The 15,656-nt window shown below is 42.9% G+C and overlaps 1 protein-coding gene across 12 annotated transcripts in view; it reads left to right on the top strand.

Moving 5' to 3' along the window:
- Window positions 1–14,968, top strand: part of ank1a (ankyrin 1, erythrocytic a) — a 117,049-nt gene extending 102,081 nt beyond the window's left edge. For 9 of the 12 annotated variants that reach the window (XM_048242757.1, XM_048242758.1, XM_048242763.1 and 6 more), the window contains 5 exons: window positions 41–359; window positions 5,411–5,494; window positions 6,446–6,583; window positions 9,330–9,423; window positions 13,880–14,968. In XM_048242757.1, coding sequence (XP_048098714.1) covers window positions 41–359; window positions 5,411–5,494; window positions 6,446–6,583; window positions 9,330–9,401 — 613 coding nt within the window. In that variant the 3' untranslated portion in view covers window positions 9,402–9,423; window positions 13,880–14,968. Of the gene's footprint in view, window positions 1–40; window positions 360–2,119; window positions 2,704–5,410; window positions 5,495–6,445; window positions 6,584–9,329; window positions 9,424–13,879 lie in introns of those variants that run through there. The other 3 variants (XM_048242769.1, XM_048242761.1, XM_048242764.1) reach the window with 3 other exon arrangements.
- Window positions 14,969–15,656: the final 688 nt, after the last annotated feature.

A 15,656-nucleotide genomic window follows, 5' to 3' on the forward strand; every position in this document is an offset into this window, starting at 1 on the left:
CTGGAGGTCCCTCTTCACTTGTCCTCTTCCTCCCCTGCAGGTCACCCCCAGGGTCCTTCCTTTCCTACCTGCCCGACCCAGCAGCGCCCGGGTGGCAAGGGATGACCGATGTCGCCCAGAACTGGGTGGGGCCATCTCAAGCCAACACCAGGCAGGCTATGGAGTCCATGATGTCATCGATGCGCAGCACAATGGACGGAGACACCAGCCAATCCCGTGTGGCCCAGGAGGCCCTGCTGCAGCCGGTGCGGGACATGGGCCACTCGGAGATCCTGCGCGGCCACTTTCGGGGAACCCAGCCGTTTGAGAAGGGCCTTGGTTTCCCGCATCGTGTGCCAGAGCTGCGGGGTTGGGGACAGGTGAGACCTCCATCACATGATTCGGCTAAAATGAACACAATGTGACTCACTGCTGCTGACTGGATAATGGTCATTGAGCATCACCACCATAGCATCATGGCTGTTTGTCTGGACACTGTGTGCCATGTTGACTAAAGCAGGTTGACAGTCTGTTTGACAATCAACCCTAAAGTCTGCTGCTAACTACATTTTGTTTGTATGGCAATAGGTGCTGCAGACAAATTATTTCTATGAAGTTTTAGTTTATGAGACTGCACAGTTTTTTTTTTTATTTTATTTAAAATGCCATAAGTGGGTTTGCAATATTATGAATCATTAATTAATTTGAGTGCAAAGACAGAAGCCTCGTTGAACAACAAGCAACAGAGATGACAAAGCAGTCCAAGAACAGGTGCAGAGAGAGTATTTTCTCTGAGACACCTCAAATGAACGATTAACCCTTTTTGCTGAACAATTGCTAGCCTTTCCAGTTTCCAGATGGTAGGGGAAATAGGTTCATTTGAAGGCTAAAGGTTTAGATGGAGACACAGGCACTGTTTGTTTAGTGATGTGTTTGTGGTGCTTGTGCCTACAGCTGAACTGCCTCCTGCTTATAAACCTACTTGTTAGCACACACAGTGCAGATTCATATCTAAACACATTCTGTCCATCTTGTTTTGAATAATTAGAGCACCTGCTAGTCTGAATGAATCTCTCAATGTCTCAAACACACATATACTCACTTAACACATTCACAACCATTGCCGGAAAAGGACACAACCCGTTTTGAGCCAAAAATAGCACCTGTATACTCCCTGTGTCTCTCTTTGGCTACTGTAGGCTATGTTTGGATTTCAGAATGTGGGAGGGGGCATTCCATTACTTAACTTATGGTTTATGATTGGTAGTGATGAAAGATTGTCTATTTATCCCTCTGTCCGTCCGTCAATCAATTCATCCGTTGGTCTATTCAAACAACTAAACATAATGCCCTTCAATTCCAGGCCAATGCTAGGACGCTGAGTGAGGGAACTGTAGCCATTAGCCTAGGGGCATTAAGTTCACTTACAGCAGCTTATGGCTTCCTTTGTGAGGGCTCAATCAAGGGTCTCAGACAGGCTTTCCAGTGTGTCTAATGACTCATTTTAAAGATCAAGGCAAACTGGCCCCGTGTTGTAGAGATCTGGCCTAGCATGTGAGCTAGCATTAGTGTTGCATCTTTCCATGTGAAGTGTAATCATCCTCATTTAGCGGATGGTGTAATAGCCTTCATTTAGCAGACTGTCTAATTATCTAGAGCCTGCAGCTGGTACTGTATGAGTTGTAGGAGACTGAAGGGTTGGGTTTGGCAAACCTCTTACCTGCTTTCAAGTCAAAGTGACACAGAGATACACTTCAAATACTGCCTCTCAATGCACACATAAACATACATACACACACTCTCTCTCTCTCTCTCTGTCCCTCTCTCTCTACCACCCCCCCACACACACACACACACACACACACACACATACACATACACTTATTCGAAATGTGTCACCAGCTCTTCGATCACACGCACAGACATGGCCTGGTACATGGCCAAAGGTATTTCCAGAGCCGAGGTCACATGTGCAACCGGAGACCACTGCCAGGTCGGGAGTGTCTGTTTTTGGAAGCAGGGAGAGGAGACGTTAGTGGTGGTGGTGGAGGGGGGAGGGCAAGTGTACAAGCATGTGTGTGTGTGTGTGGGGGGCTGTAGGAATGAGTGTGAGAGAGAGGGGGAGAGAAGGGGTAGGAAATAGAAACTATCAGGCTGGATCTGATGGCATGGGCCAGCCACTGTTCCCTCCCCACTGACAGAGAGAGACAGAGAAGAAGGGTGGGCCAGAGGAAGAGAGAGAGAGAGAAGAGCAAAAAGACAGACAGGGAATGGGCTCGTGTGGACGGGTCCCTGTTCCGTTTCAGATGACAACAAAAACAGGATAGAGGGACAGACTTGGACAAGGGCTGGCCTGGCCCTACGCAACTGGCAGAACGACACAGCAAGAGAGGGAACCACTGAGACCCCGGGTGCTCTGTAGGACCACACAAGCCGCTGTGTGTGTGTGTGTGTGTGTGTGTGTGCGCACGTGTGTTTGTGTGTGTGTGAAGGAGCCTGGTCACAATGTGGGCAGTACTGACCGAGCTGCTCTTCAGCTTTGTGGTGCTGGCGTTCCTGGTCATCAGCTGCCAGAATGTCCTGCACATTGCCAGTGGGTCCGTGCGCTCGGTGCTGACATATATCCACAAGCGACTGGACCGTGAGCTTGGGGAGGATGAGGGTGTGGTCGATGAGGAGGAGAACGTCACAACGCGCGTGGTCAGACGCAGGCTCATCCTTAAGGTACTGGAGAGAGAGGGGGAGGGGTAAAAAGACAGAGGGGTGGAAGGCGGGAACAGACAGCATAAAGGATACATGGATAAATGGAATGAAAAAATATCCCTATATACGCTATCAGATGTATAGCACCAGGGGTAGAGGAAAGAAAGAGACACAAGTAAGGATTGAGAAGTGATATGCCAGAGGGCATCAGGGAAGTGATATGCCAGAGGGCATCAGGGAAGTGATATGCTAGAGGGCAGGGAATAAGTGGTATGCCAGAGGGCACGAAGGAAGTGTGTGAGGTGAATTCATCAAGATTTTATAGGAGGATGTTGATTGTGTTTTTGGGGTGGAGCTTGATGTCAACAGTTTGACCCTGGTTTGGCATACAGTGACAGTACTGGGTGTATTTCTGGCACATTGTCTGATAGATGAGCATGTGATTTATGTGTGCAATCACATATCACATTTGATGTGACACATTTGTCACATTTAAATGGCTATGTGTTCTTATTAGAGGTTTAATGTACAATTCAACTGTTGCCAACTCTGATTAAGTCTTTCTGCATTGACGGGGCACATTCTTCTTTGTAACTGACCCCTGGCTGTTGATTATTGAAATGACCTGCAAGTGCACATTTGTTTGATCCATGTTTCATGAACAACAAAATAACAACACTCTTAGCACTGGATTATGAAGACAAGATTCAAGAATCAATACTTTATTGCCGTCCAACTCGGTGCAAGTTGCTAGGGATTTGCTTCAGTGTGCTCATGACAGGAAAAAGACATCACCATAGACACACAGAAAAAGACATCACCATAGACACACAGAAAAAGACATCACCATAGACACACAGAAAAAGACACACAGTAGAACACATATTTATTGGAACTCCCCCCATTACCGTCGGTCCCGTATTTCCGCCGTCTTGCATGTGTGTCACTTAATATCCATTTCTATACAAACCAAGACGGCGGATTCCTAAAAAAACGCAAGCACCCCCACCATAGGTGTATCTAAATTAGCTATGTGCCAAAAATGACATTTAACCGTGATTCGAAGAGCAACAGTGTTGTAAGGCTGCGTGTACTCCAGTGGAATTTTAATTTAATGACGAGAATTCTCGGTCTAACCGTTCATGTGCCATTGAAACGGCGTAAATAGGCGACCTATCAGGCCAGCACTATAACTCCGAGTGTGGTAAATAAAATCGGATATTTCAGGCAGTAAATGCTTCTGTTAAGAACCAAACCAGATTTTGTTCACACCAGGTGGCTGGAGATTAGCCTTGTGTCTGATTATTGGGCTAAATCGACTTATATTAAAAATATTTTGTGTAAAAAAATCTGGTCTGAATTTTCTTTCATGAAAAACCTTCCAGTTAAATTGTTGGAAAGACCAGGAACCTGTGAAGTATTCTTTCATGGAATAATGGAATAGAAAGAATGGAAAGACCTTTATGTTCAGAGGTGCTAAAGGTGTTTAGCTGCCAGAGAAAGAATATTATTAAGGACGTGCACTCTATATAGACAGACACACACACACACACACACACACACACACACACAGCATACACACTCACACACACACACACACACACACACACACACACACACACACACACACACACACACACACACACACACACACACACACACACACACACACACACACACACACACCTATCCACGCAAGACTGTGTACGACAAGCTGCTCTCTCACCTGATGAGTTGAGCGCAGGTGTGTCTCTCTCAGTGCCACTATGTTATGAGTGACATGGCAGCTGCTGGAGTCTCTCGCAAGATGCCAACTTTCATTCAGCCAGAACACACACACACACACACACACACACACACACACACACATTGACTGAAAGTAAGAGGGAGAAATCCAAGAACTCAACAGAGTGTAGTGAATGCAGACATTTCAAACATTAAGTGTCAAAGTGTCAAGGCCAGCCAATGTCTGATGGCTTATGCGCTATGTCCATCTAAAACAGATATAAAAAAAACTGTATATCTGCATACACAACCATAACAAACAATTGACCTCCAACGCAAACACATACACACACACACACACACACACACACACACACACACACACACACACACACACACACACACACACACACATGTAGCCCCTATCAATTAAAATAGTTTTTAATTTAAGGCACCAGTACACTCTTCTCAGTTCTGAGAGTTCTTGATTTGGCCATTTTCCCTCTCCCTCCCCCACTGCAGCTCGCGCCGGTGGTTATTTTTAACTCTTTAGTATGTGCTGACTCTGGCCTTTCTGCTCAAGCCCATTTCTCTCCTGTGCCTTCTACTCTAGACAGCAATGACTTAGCCCTTACTAAGCAAAGAACTGTATGTGTGTGAGAGAGAGAGAGAGAGAGAGTGTGTTGGTGTCTAAGAATGTACGTGTGTTTGTGTATGAGTGCACTGTCAGCTGTGCACTGTTTTTAAGCTCCTAGTGCTGACCCACTGTTTATTGAGCTGTGTTTCTTGTATATTATATGAATGTATGTCTGTGTGTGCCTATATGAGTGTAAACATTGTGTTCATGAGAAAGTGTGTGCATGTGTGTGTGTGTGTGTGTGTGTGTGTGTGTGTGTGTGTGTGTGTGTGTGTGTGTGTGTGTGTGTGTGTGTGTGTGTGTGCGCTTATCTGTATGATGGTCACCTGTAACGCGTGTGTGTTGGTGTTGCTGCGTGTCCCACAGGGTGACGAGGCGGAGGATCTGCCGGGAGAGCACGTGAGTGAGGAGCAGTTCACAGATGAGCATGGCAACATAGTCACCAAGAAGGTCAGCTTCCCATCCCGCTTCCCACCGTGCTTGGCAGGGGCTGTAGTACGGTGACCACCCAGGGTGGGCCGCACTGGTACTCCACACCCCCAGCCTTTATAAGCTCTTATAAACCACCCAATGAGCCTTGTCATATGGTTGGAGATTTATCAATTCAAAAGTTAAGATGCTGGCTTAAAGCAGCAGTTCTTTGTTTCTGTGTTTATAAAGCCTCTATTAAGACATTTTAAAGGCTCGTTGATGGGTTATAAATGCTCTATAATATCCATATTTGATGCACTTTGAATAAAGTGTTGCCGCATCTCTCACTCATAATGTACACAAATGAAAAGCTATAGCCTAATAACCGTGGTTATGATTATTCCGATAACAATAATCATGGAACGTTTTCATTAACTTGTATCAACTACTGTTTGTGTAGTTCCCCAAACAAACCAGTTGCTAAGGGTGCCTAACATGAATGAGAAGAAACTTTAATGGTTATGGGTGCACTTACATTTCCAGACAGAAAATGAGTGCTTGATTAGTGATTCATGCTGTGTACTGTTGTCCATAAGAGTGAAGGGTATAGGAAAGGACTACACTGTGGATCTACATTACAGCACCCTCTACTGGAGCACAAAGCACACATGTTTCTCAACTTGCCATTTTATTTAAATCCTTCAATCATATTATTTCTTTCACTCATCATTTTCCTTTTTCTTCCTCCCTTGCATTTCCCTTTTTTTCTTATCTTTTCTCATTCATCTTTTCCCCCATCCCACTATCCCCCTTTCTTCTGTTCTTCATCACCCCTTCACACACCTCCCCTCCCTGTCCCTCTATCCTCATCTTTCTTTTTCTCTTTTCTCTCCTTCTGTTCTCCACATCCCCTCTTCTCACCCCTCTGTCTCCTTGCCATCCCTCCCTGTGGGCTGCTGTGCTCCTCCAACCCTCTGGGTGGCGCTGTAGATCGTGAGGAAGGTGGTGCGCAGAGGGAAAGGTGCAGAGGAGAATGAGGGTGGTGAACTGCTGCTGGAAGGTTCTCTCTCTGAGGAGGGAGACAACGACTCGTACGTCAGCTACGCTGTGCTAGGCCACGACACCAAGGTGGGCCTTTGAACTGGGCCTAAGCTAGAACCCCAGCCTGGCCTGAGCTGAGCTTAAACTGGGCATCAGCAGGATCTGTCCACTCACAGATCACAGGCTACAGTACACTGGGGAGAAATCCGATCTCAGATGCAGCAGGGGCATGTCTGTAAAGCTCAGGATCCTGGCCAGCTAGAGACAGGACAGCCAGTTTGAGCTGTGGCGCCTAACAGTGTGTTAACGTGTAGATGTGTAATGTTCTTCCTATTCAGTAAGTGCCCCAGAGTCTTTTTCTATGACTCAGGAGTCAGGAACTTCTAATAAAGTTACAATTACAAACTTCACTTTTGTGTGTTTCCCTGAATAGAGAGAGGGATGGAGGAAAGTTAACACATTTTAGGATTAAGTAAACACTTAAGAATAGTAAACAGGTACTGTACAGGTAAACTGTATTTAATCCTCATGTTTTAACAATAATACCTAACAAATATATAATAATTTGTTTTCACTCTAATTTTTTTAAGAATTGAAGTAATAGAGTAAGATATGTTCTATGCACACAAAAGACTAATTTCTCTGAGGGTTTGTTCACAAATCTCCTTTGCCAAAGTAATCCATCCTCTTGATAGGTGGCATACCAAAAGATGCTGATAAAAGGCTTGATCATTCTACACTCTAAAATGTATTTTATTACACAACACAATGCGACTGATGTCACAAGTTTGCAGGAGCGTGCAGTGAGCATTCTGACTGCAGGAATGTCCACCATGTTGCCACTGAACTGAATTTGAAGGAGTTTGTTCATTTGAGTGAAATTAACCTTTTGTGTGCATAGAAGAAGTCTTATACTTTAACTTATGAAAAATTGGAGCAAACACAGATATTTTACATTTAGATTTTATACATTACATGAGGACAGATAGCAATTAGATCATTTTCTGTAACCTCAATGGTGTGTTTTAAAATAAAATGCTTGAGTAGTCTATAAATGTACCATAGTATAGCGTGTTTTGTGTTGTTTTGTGTACACTAACATGATGGTTCACTAGTGTGAGCTATCTAAGTGGACACTAGAGTTTATGACCGTTGACGTAACATGCTAAGTGAATGTGCAAAGGATTTGACTGATCAAGAAGACACTAGATTCATTGTGAGTGTGCATTAGCCTACTAGAGTGTGTTGTTTGCACTAGAATCAGTGGCATATTTTTGATGTGTTTTTGTGAATCTAATTCATGGGTTATTGAGAAACTGAAGTAGAAGTGGCCACTGCAGTTTGCTGTGAGAATGTTTAATTTATTGTACAAATGTGTAAATGTGTACTAGTGTCTTGCCTCGTCCAACTACAATGCTAGTGTACTACATGTATTTCTAATAGTGTGTCAGTAATTTCAGTGCAACATATTTCAGATGGCATTACATTTCAAGATAGATAAAAACGCTCATGACTTCACTGATTCTCCAGGGAATCCAGCAAACAGAAAATTCTGCTGAGTAGATATTTTGCCATTGCTGAGCGACCCATGTCATGCAAAGCATGCATCGATGTGACAGCTGAACAGTGGGAAGGGAAAGATAATTAGGATGGCCATCTCAGCTATGAAATCATTTTACAGCAGCAAAATAGCAATTATAGCAAATTCTAAGCATGCTACTGATTTGCCTTCAAAACTCCATTTTCAACTCTTTGTCCTGGGTTAAGGGATCTTTCTGTCATGTCATAGGCTAACATGCAACCATTTTGACCGCAGCAAAGCATGCTCTGTATTTTTCTTTGTTGTATGTGTTGTACGTCCTGAAGTTCCTGAACGTGGTACTTCCTGAATGTGGCTATGTTCCATGGCAATGCTGCATTGATGAAGCAGACCTTCTCTGCCAAGCTCCTCCTCTCGCTTTACTAAAGGTTCCGCCTCCGGCCCCTGCTGTAACCCTGCCTCTGTAGCATATTTAGCATGACACAGATGACATTTGAGTCTCGTATTAGCTCCAGACTACGCTAACCCTGGGTGCAGTTTTGACTTTAGTCCTGCATTCTGTCGTCCTCTAGCACCCCTCTAATCCATCTCCTAGTTTTTACTCTTGCACTCCTGCCGTCCTTTTTTGTTGTCCCATTTACACTCTGTAGCCTTTGATGATTGATTGCTAATCCAGATGCTAGTCCTGTCTCAAGCCTGGTTTGTTCTGTAGATCTAGTCTTTCTTACAGGCACATTGAAATGTCTGTTCCCTTGTTCCATCTTAACCCTGCCTTTCCTGTCTACTCCTCTAGTTTAGTCCAGGTGTTAGCCTGTCCCTGGGCCTCTGTCAAAGCAACTGTTCGCTGTTCTCTTGCTTTAGAGTTTTCTGCAGACATCTCTGATGCCTTTGCCTCTTCTCTCTCTCTTTCCCTGCCTATCTTGCCTTCTTCTTTGCCCTCCCTCACCCTGTCAACATCTCTTGTCAAACCTTAACTTCTTTCATTTCTAATCTAATCACTGTGTGTTCTTTAATTTTTCATCTGTCTATTCCAATATTCATGTCTCACTCCTGCTGTCTGCTTTCTCATCACTACTACCTCTCTCGCCAACCCCTCATCCTTCTCTTTCTGTCTTGACTGATTCTGTCCATCACCCATCATTCTTCTATGTCTACCTCCTTCTCTCTCCTCTCCCTGTTTGTATCTCATTCCTCTGTGTTCCTTCTTGACATCTTCTGCCCTCCTTCTGTCTCCAACACCATCACTTCATCCCTGGGGTCCTGGCTTTCCCTCACTCCTCTCCTCCTCCGTAGCCAGATGTTGTGGATATGAAGAAAGGTGCTCAGATAGTAAAGTGCGTCAGTCTGCGGAGGGTTCAGCAGTGATGCCCACGCCCTCCTCCTGCAGGTACTGCACAGGCTTAATCCCTGTGTGTAACCCCTGGGATTAAACAGCTGTTTGACTTGAGCTGGTTTTGCAGTACTTATTTTACATTGCTCGTAATTCAAACTCTTAGCTATAATTGTTCTGTTTGATTGGTGTAGGGGCTAAAAGTGTCTAAAATAGTATTGGTAACACTGAGTCTTAATTAGAGTTTGATATAACAAAATTGCATCAGGCTAATTTCTGAAATATGTTGGCAGCTTGGCAGGTCTCAAGAACTAGGCAAATGCATAGTCAAGGGTGAAAGTTTAAACCAGTGACTAGCTTTAAACCAGTAACAGAGAGGAAACAGGTGAATTAGTGAGTAGAAGATTGCTTAAGCCTCATTCACACAATAAACTTGCGTAAACTTGAGTAAAAAACAAAAACAAAAAAAACATGTTAGATAACTATTTTACGCTCTCACTCCCCTGTAGCAAATTAACGGGTCTCCACTGTTTACACATAACGACATTAAACAGGTTCGCGTCTTTAAACTTCCCTATTACTGCTCCTACTGCAAGGTTTAAACGTTGCTATCTATATGTAATCTTTGCTAGCCATCTCCTTTTCACCAGTGGAAGTTTCTAGTGTGCTTATACTGGCCAAGCAGCAGCATCAGCAGCCTTTAACTCTTCCCTTGTTGCTGCGATTTAAACACTGTGCTCTATTTCAGATAAAGGAGAGGTGTTAAATTACTAGTGCTGTAGGGGATTTTCCACAGCGGCCAATCAACAACCAAGCCCATTTACCATCAAAAACCAAATCACCATCAAAGCAACCTTTGTGGGCAAAAACATCACCAACAGAATTTCAACAGCCCTCATGAGCATATCACTGGGGTTATAAAGCAGGTATATTCCTTCATCAGTGTTTCGCTGAATTAGGCCCATAACACCTCCAGAAGGCTCAACAGTGGTTTCTGGCATCCCAGACCCACCTCCTCCACACTCATGATGGATTCTCTACCAACAAATACCGACAAATTCTTCGGTCATTCCTCTTTATTGCTGTGGCTGTTTATGATCCAATCAGCAACATATACAAACAAAACGTAAACCCTTGATGAGGGCACCAACAAGTACCGGCAACTTCTTTGGTCATTCATCCTCGTTGCCGTGGCCTCTAAGCTCTAATATTAAAAATGCATTCAAGAGTAGGTTACCGTAATTTCCTGCCTATTAACCGAGGTTTATACATTGATTTTGCTACATTTCTTCTGCTCTGTTAATACAGAGGGAAGGGCTCTACATGGGAAAACATTTATTCTCTTCATTATTCTTTCTGATTAAAGCACTGATTTGATTCTGAATAATTGGGCTATTGGGCACTGCGGGTTTTAATTTGTGTAAAACATTGTTGTGCAGTTTATTCACAATGAGGCTAATACACAGGAAATTACTGTGTATAGGTAAAGTTTAATGTTTTAAAATAAACTCACCAATAAAAGGTAGTTTGGGGCTGAAAGTGATCACGACCACTTGTGGCTACACACAGGCATTAGATAATCATGAGAAAAATTATGAACTGAACTTGAAGTTTGTGATATTAATATAGTGAGTGAAGGTGAGGGGGTAATTCCCCCCTTCCCCTTCCCCCATTCCCCACTTCTCAAACCTGCTAATTAATGCTATGCTTGTTTTCACACTACAGCTGTGAGAAGAAAAATGTGTACTGTACTCGGTTGCAGGTGGAGTGATTGCCGATTAGCGGGTTGGCTTCATTCACACATCGGACCTTATAATTTAATTACCACTAGAAACCTGGGTTTCTCTTTTTGTGTGAATGGGGCTTTAGTCAAGAGGTAAACAGGTGAGCCAAAGGATTGAGAAGAGGGTCAGAGAGGTCTCGTGTTTCCTCACTTTGTCTTCACAGGTAGACCCTTTAAGGTTTTTCAGAGAAACCTTTAAAGGTCTACATAGCGTACAAACTATAGCCACTGTGGCTTCTTCAGAAGATCCCATCATTGCTTAGATGATGTCACTTAAATTAGGTGTTTCTGATTGGAAACGTATGGCATGTTTAAGCAAGTTAAATGTTCACATGGTGTTTGACATTTGTGTTGGAAAAACACTTATGTATAGAGGATTTTTTTTTCTCCAGTGTTCTACCACTTTCACAACACTGTACATTGATATTTTCATAATATTGCAAGGGGCATTCTACTGATTTCATGCCAAATTAACTGTTCTTTGGAGGAGGGTTGGACAGTTACTAAAGGCATTTCACAGCTCAACTGCAATCTCAAGTAAATTAAGTTTATTTTGAATAAATAGAATTTTGACTTTCTGCATTGTAGTCATAACATAAAAAATATGTAATACCGTCTGCCTTGGTCTGAGTTGGTTTAGTGATTAGCTGCATTGAAGGATTAAACAAATAATATGACTGATTAAAGTGGGATAGTTTGAGCTTTTTATTCCATTGCCATTTATTTTCCATTTTGCCCAACCCTCAGTGTCTCAGAATGTGCCTTGTACTGATGTATGAAAATAGCAGATGACTTTTCAATGCAGTGTAAGACCATGCCAAAACACATTGCAAAAAAGTCTCTGCACATTATAAGTTGAAAAGGGCTTGTGGTGTGTTTATGTTACGTAATGTGTAAGTAACATAAACTGTGAGTAAGTATATGACTTAATAGAACTTAGTATTTTGGGCTATAGTTTCAGATTTCATTTATTGACATGGGTTAACGACGACATAGAAACAGAAAAGATAAATTTATATGAATATTAATTATGTAACTATATTGTCTGGGCTGTGTTAGCTCTCAGTCTATTATCATTTTGTGGTCCTGCAGTTTAATCTTGATGTTCCTGAAGTCAGAAGTCACAGCTCACTTGTGATTTAAGTGATGAGCTGTCCGTAGCTGTTGCTATGTCCATTAATTGAATGTTAAAATGTTAACATGAAACAATAACAATAGATTGAGATACTGTTTACTACTATATTAATTACATATAACATATCCTGAAGTGCACTAATGAGATGTACATGAAATCTAATTTTAAATTGTATTATATACTATTTTGTATTGGCAGCTTGACTCCTGAAAGCCAGAGATGTAAAAGTCAAGCTTCAGAAAGTAAAAGTCCTACCATGTATTCTTTCTACCTGTGCATTTATCACAGGTGATTTCACTAGTTAGCTCATCTACACTCTTAAAACAAATGTGTTGGAGACAACACAAACTGTGTTGTCCCTCTCTGGACACAGAGATGTGTTCAAAAACATTGGAAGGTGTGTTGTTTTCAACATATTCGTTTTAAGAGTGTACCTGGCTCAGGAGCTGTGCGTAAATATGTGGCAGGACTTTTACTTGCTGAAAGCTAACTGATGTAGTTTAGGCTTGTGCCTTCAATTCAGTTCAATTTTCCTAATTTTCTGACGGTGCAGGCAATTCATCAGAAAGGGCATGAAAGCATGTGTAGCTGATTGAGCTGCACAAACATCTGGTGTACACTATACACTTTGTCACCGCCTGATGTCCTCTCTCTCTTTCTAATTGTACCTACATAATATAGCTGCACTACACCCTCTTATGAAACCAGTGTCAGAAGAGGTATGGATGTGATCTTGGCTAACATATCTACAGTCCTTTTATTGTGGTTTATGAACAATCAAGAAGTCACAGATATACAGATGTCAGTTGTGTGCAGGGGAATGTGTGTGTGTGTGTGTGTGTGTATGTGTGTGTGTGTGTATGTGTGTGTGTGTGTGTGTGTGTGTGTGTGTGTGTGTGTGTGTGTGTGTGTGTGTGTGTGTGTGTGTGTGTGTGTGTGTGTATGGTTGGGGAGTGAAGCCTGTGCAGCTGTTCCAGCAAAGTCAGCTGCAGATAAAAGGACGACCAACTGGCTTTTATTGTCTTGAGCACTAATATGTGTGTGTGTGTGTGTGTGTGTGTGTGTGTGTGTGTGTGTGTGTGTGTGTGTGTGTGTTTTGTCTGTATGTGTATTTATACAGCACCATGCCATTGTGCGGTATGAACAGTGTGCAACCGCGCCATTTCTGCAGTACTTATTTTTGTGTTTGGTTTGTTGCATGTTCAGTGTCTTGCTTGCCCCCCTTCTTTGTTTTACTAGAACATATATCATCAACCACATTGTCATCCTCATTCCTGCTTGTCTGTCTCAAGATTGAGCCAGTCTCCTGCCTGTCAACCACCAATCACCTATAGCCCCTCCCTCAGACTGTCTGTCAGTCATTTGCCAATGGCGAGTTGCCAACCATGTGCTGCCTGTCAATCTTGTGATGGCTCCTCCCCCATGCTAGTGTCTGCCAATACAATGGAGGTGAACACAGGGAAAGTAGCAGAAACATGGACAGTCTGACCTTGAAGGCCCTGACCGAACACTAGTTTAACATTACTGGAGGATATCTTTGGACTCGATGACTCTTATTCTCTGACTTGTTTACTTGTCCTTCCCTCCTTCCACAGGATCTGCCCCCTAACCCCTCCTACACAGACACATGATAGACACTGATGTGGCGAGAAGAGTGGTGAGAGGCCAGTCACCCGAAACAACCACCCGTCTCCATGACGACAACATCAACAACAAACAACAACAACAACAACAACAAAAATAACAACTACTGCAACCATGTCCACCATCACTACAGACACCCTCTGGAATCGTGGAGGAGCCATTTTCCTATGTTATTGTTTTTTAAAGAAGCGAGAGATGAGGACAGACATAGCTAGATGAGGCATGTTTTCATAGAAAACCAAATCTAAAAACAAACTAAAGCAAAAAAGAGAAAAAAAAAACACAAGCTTCCTGTTCCTCTCTGAGCATGCCAAGAGCTGCGCATGGCCTGCCTGCTGACTCAGCACCTACTGCAAAGGATCATGGGACTCTGGGTGGGGCAGCAGTTGTTGGGGTGCCCTGCCCGGTGATGGATCTGTATGATGCAACTTTTGAAAAGGGGACAAGTTTCCCCCTCACAGACAAACATTCAAATACTACACACACATCCACAGACACCCAAAGACACATATACACTGATACTCACAAGCACCCAGACAAACACACTCACACATCCACAAATCCACAGTCAATCATTAACATGTGCATACAAAGTTTTAGTCTTCCAGTACATAATATATGCACCCAAAAGCTAGATGAATGGTGAATGTATGTACATGTATGGGTGTGGATGTCTGTGTGTGTGTGTGTGTGTGTGTGTGTGTGTGTGTGTATAGAAGTATGTTTGTGTGTGTGTGTGTGTGTGTGTGTGTGTGTGTGTGTGTGTGTGTGTGTGTGTGTGTGTGTATGTTATGTCACGCAACTATGCTATGACGACCACGCTGCTGTCTTGAATACCCCAAATCGCTCCTCTCTCTGTTATAATGTTGGGTTCAGTAGAAACATACAATATCTTGTTGCTAATATTATTATTACTCTTATTATTCTGAGGTATTATTGATATTCTGTAGAGATTGCTCTTTGTGGGAATGAGAACTAAATCTACTTTGTTGTGTTGTTCTGCCTGTTTTAAATGTCAAACATTCTGTCTGGAAACTCTTCTTTTTGAGTATGTCATGTTTCTGTTCTCTTCCCTCTCTCTCTCTCTCTCTCTCTCTCTCTCTCTCTCTGTCTCTCTCTATATACAGTATATATATATATATATTTCTGAAGCAGTCAGATGAGATGTGTGTTGCAGCTCTTTGTCTTTATGGGAAAGGGGTTCCCCTAGGCAACACCTCCAGCCTATCCATGTTGCTTAACATCCACTACCCACCTACTGTATTAGATGAGATGAGGGTTTCAGTTTCGTTATAAGGGCACAAGTCAAGATCTTCCTCATCAGCTATTCACAATATCACATATGTGTGTATTGTTCATGCAGGCCCACACACACTGGATTTATACTTTTCACAACTGCTAAATACTCCAACAAACATTCATGTAGCTTTTTTGACCAAACAGGGGACTGCACTGGACATAACTACATAAGTACACACACATAAACATACTTGAATGTACCATGTCAGATGCCCAGGAAAATGGCCTAATACCAGTAGCAGTTTCGTCTTCCATGATCATGGGGCTTTTAGTTACACACACATAACACTACACATCTGTGCCTCACTCAAGCCCATTTCTGTGGGAAATGTAGCACAGACAGAAGTATCACTGTGTCACCATCTTGTAGCTACTCAGCATTCTTGCTCTTTTAGCTTGACCTGTGTTTACCTGAGTGGAAGAGGACCT

This window comes from Alosa alosa, chromosome 5 (genome assembly GCF_017589495.1).
Source record: "Alosa alosa isolate M-15738 ecotype Scorff River chromosome 5, AALO_Geno_1.1, whole genome shotgun sequence".
NCBI lineage: Eukaryota > Metazoa > Chordata > Actinopteri > Clupeiformes > Clupeidae > Alosa > Alosa alosa.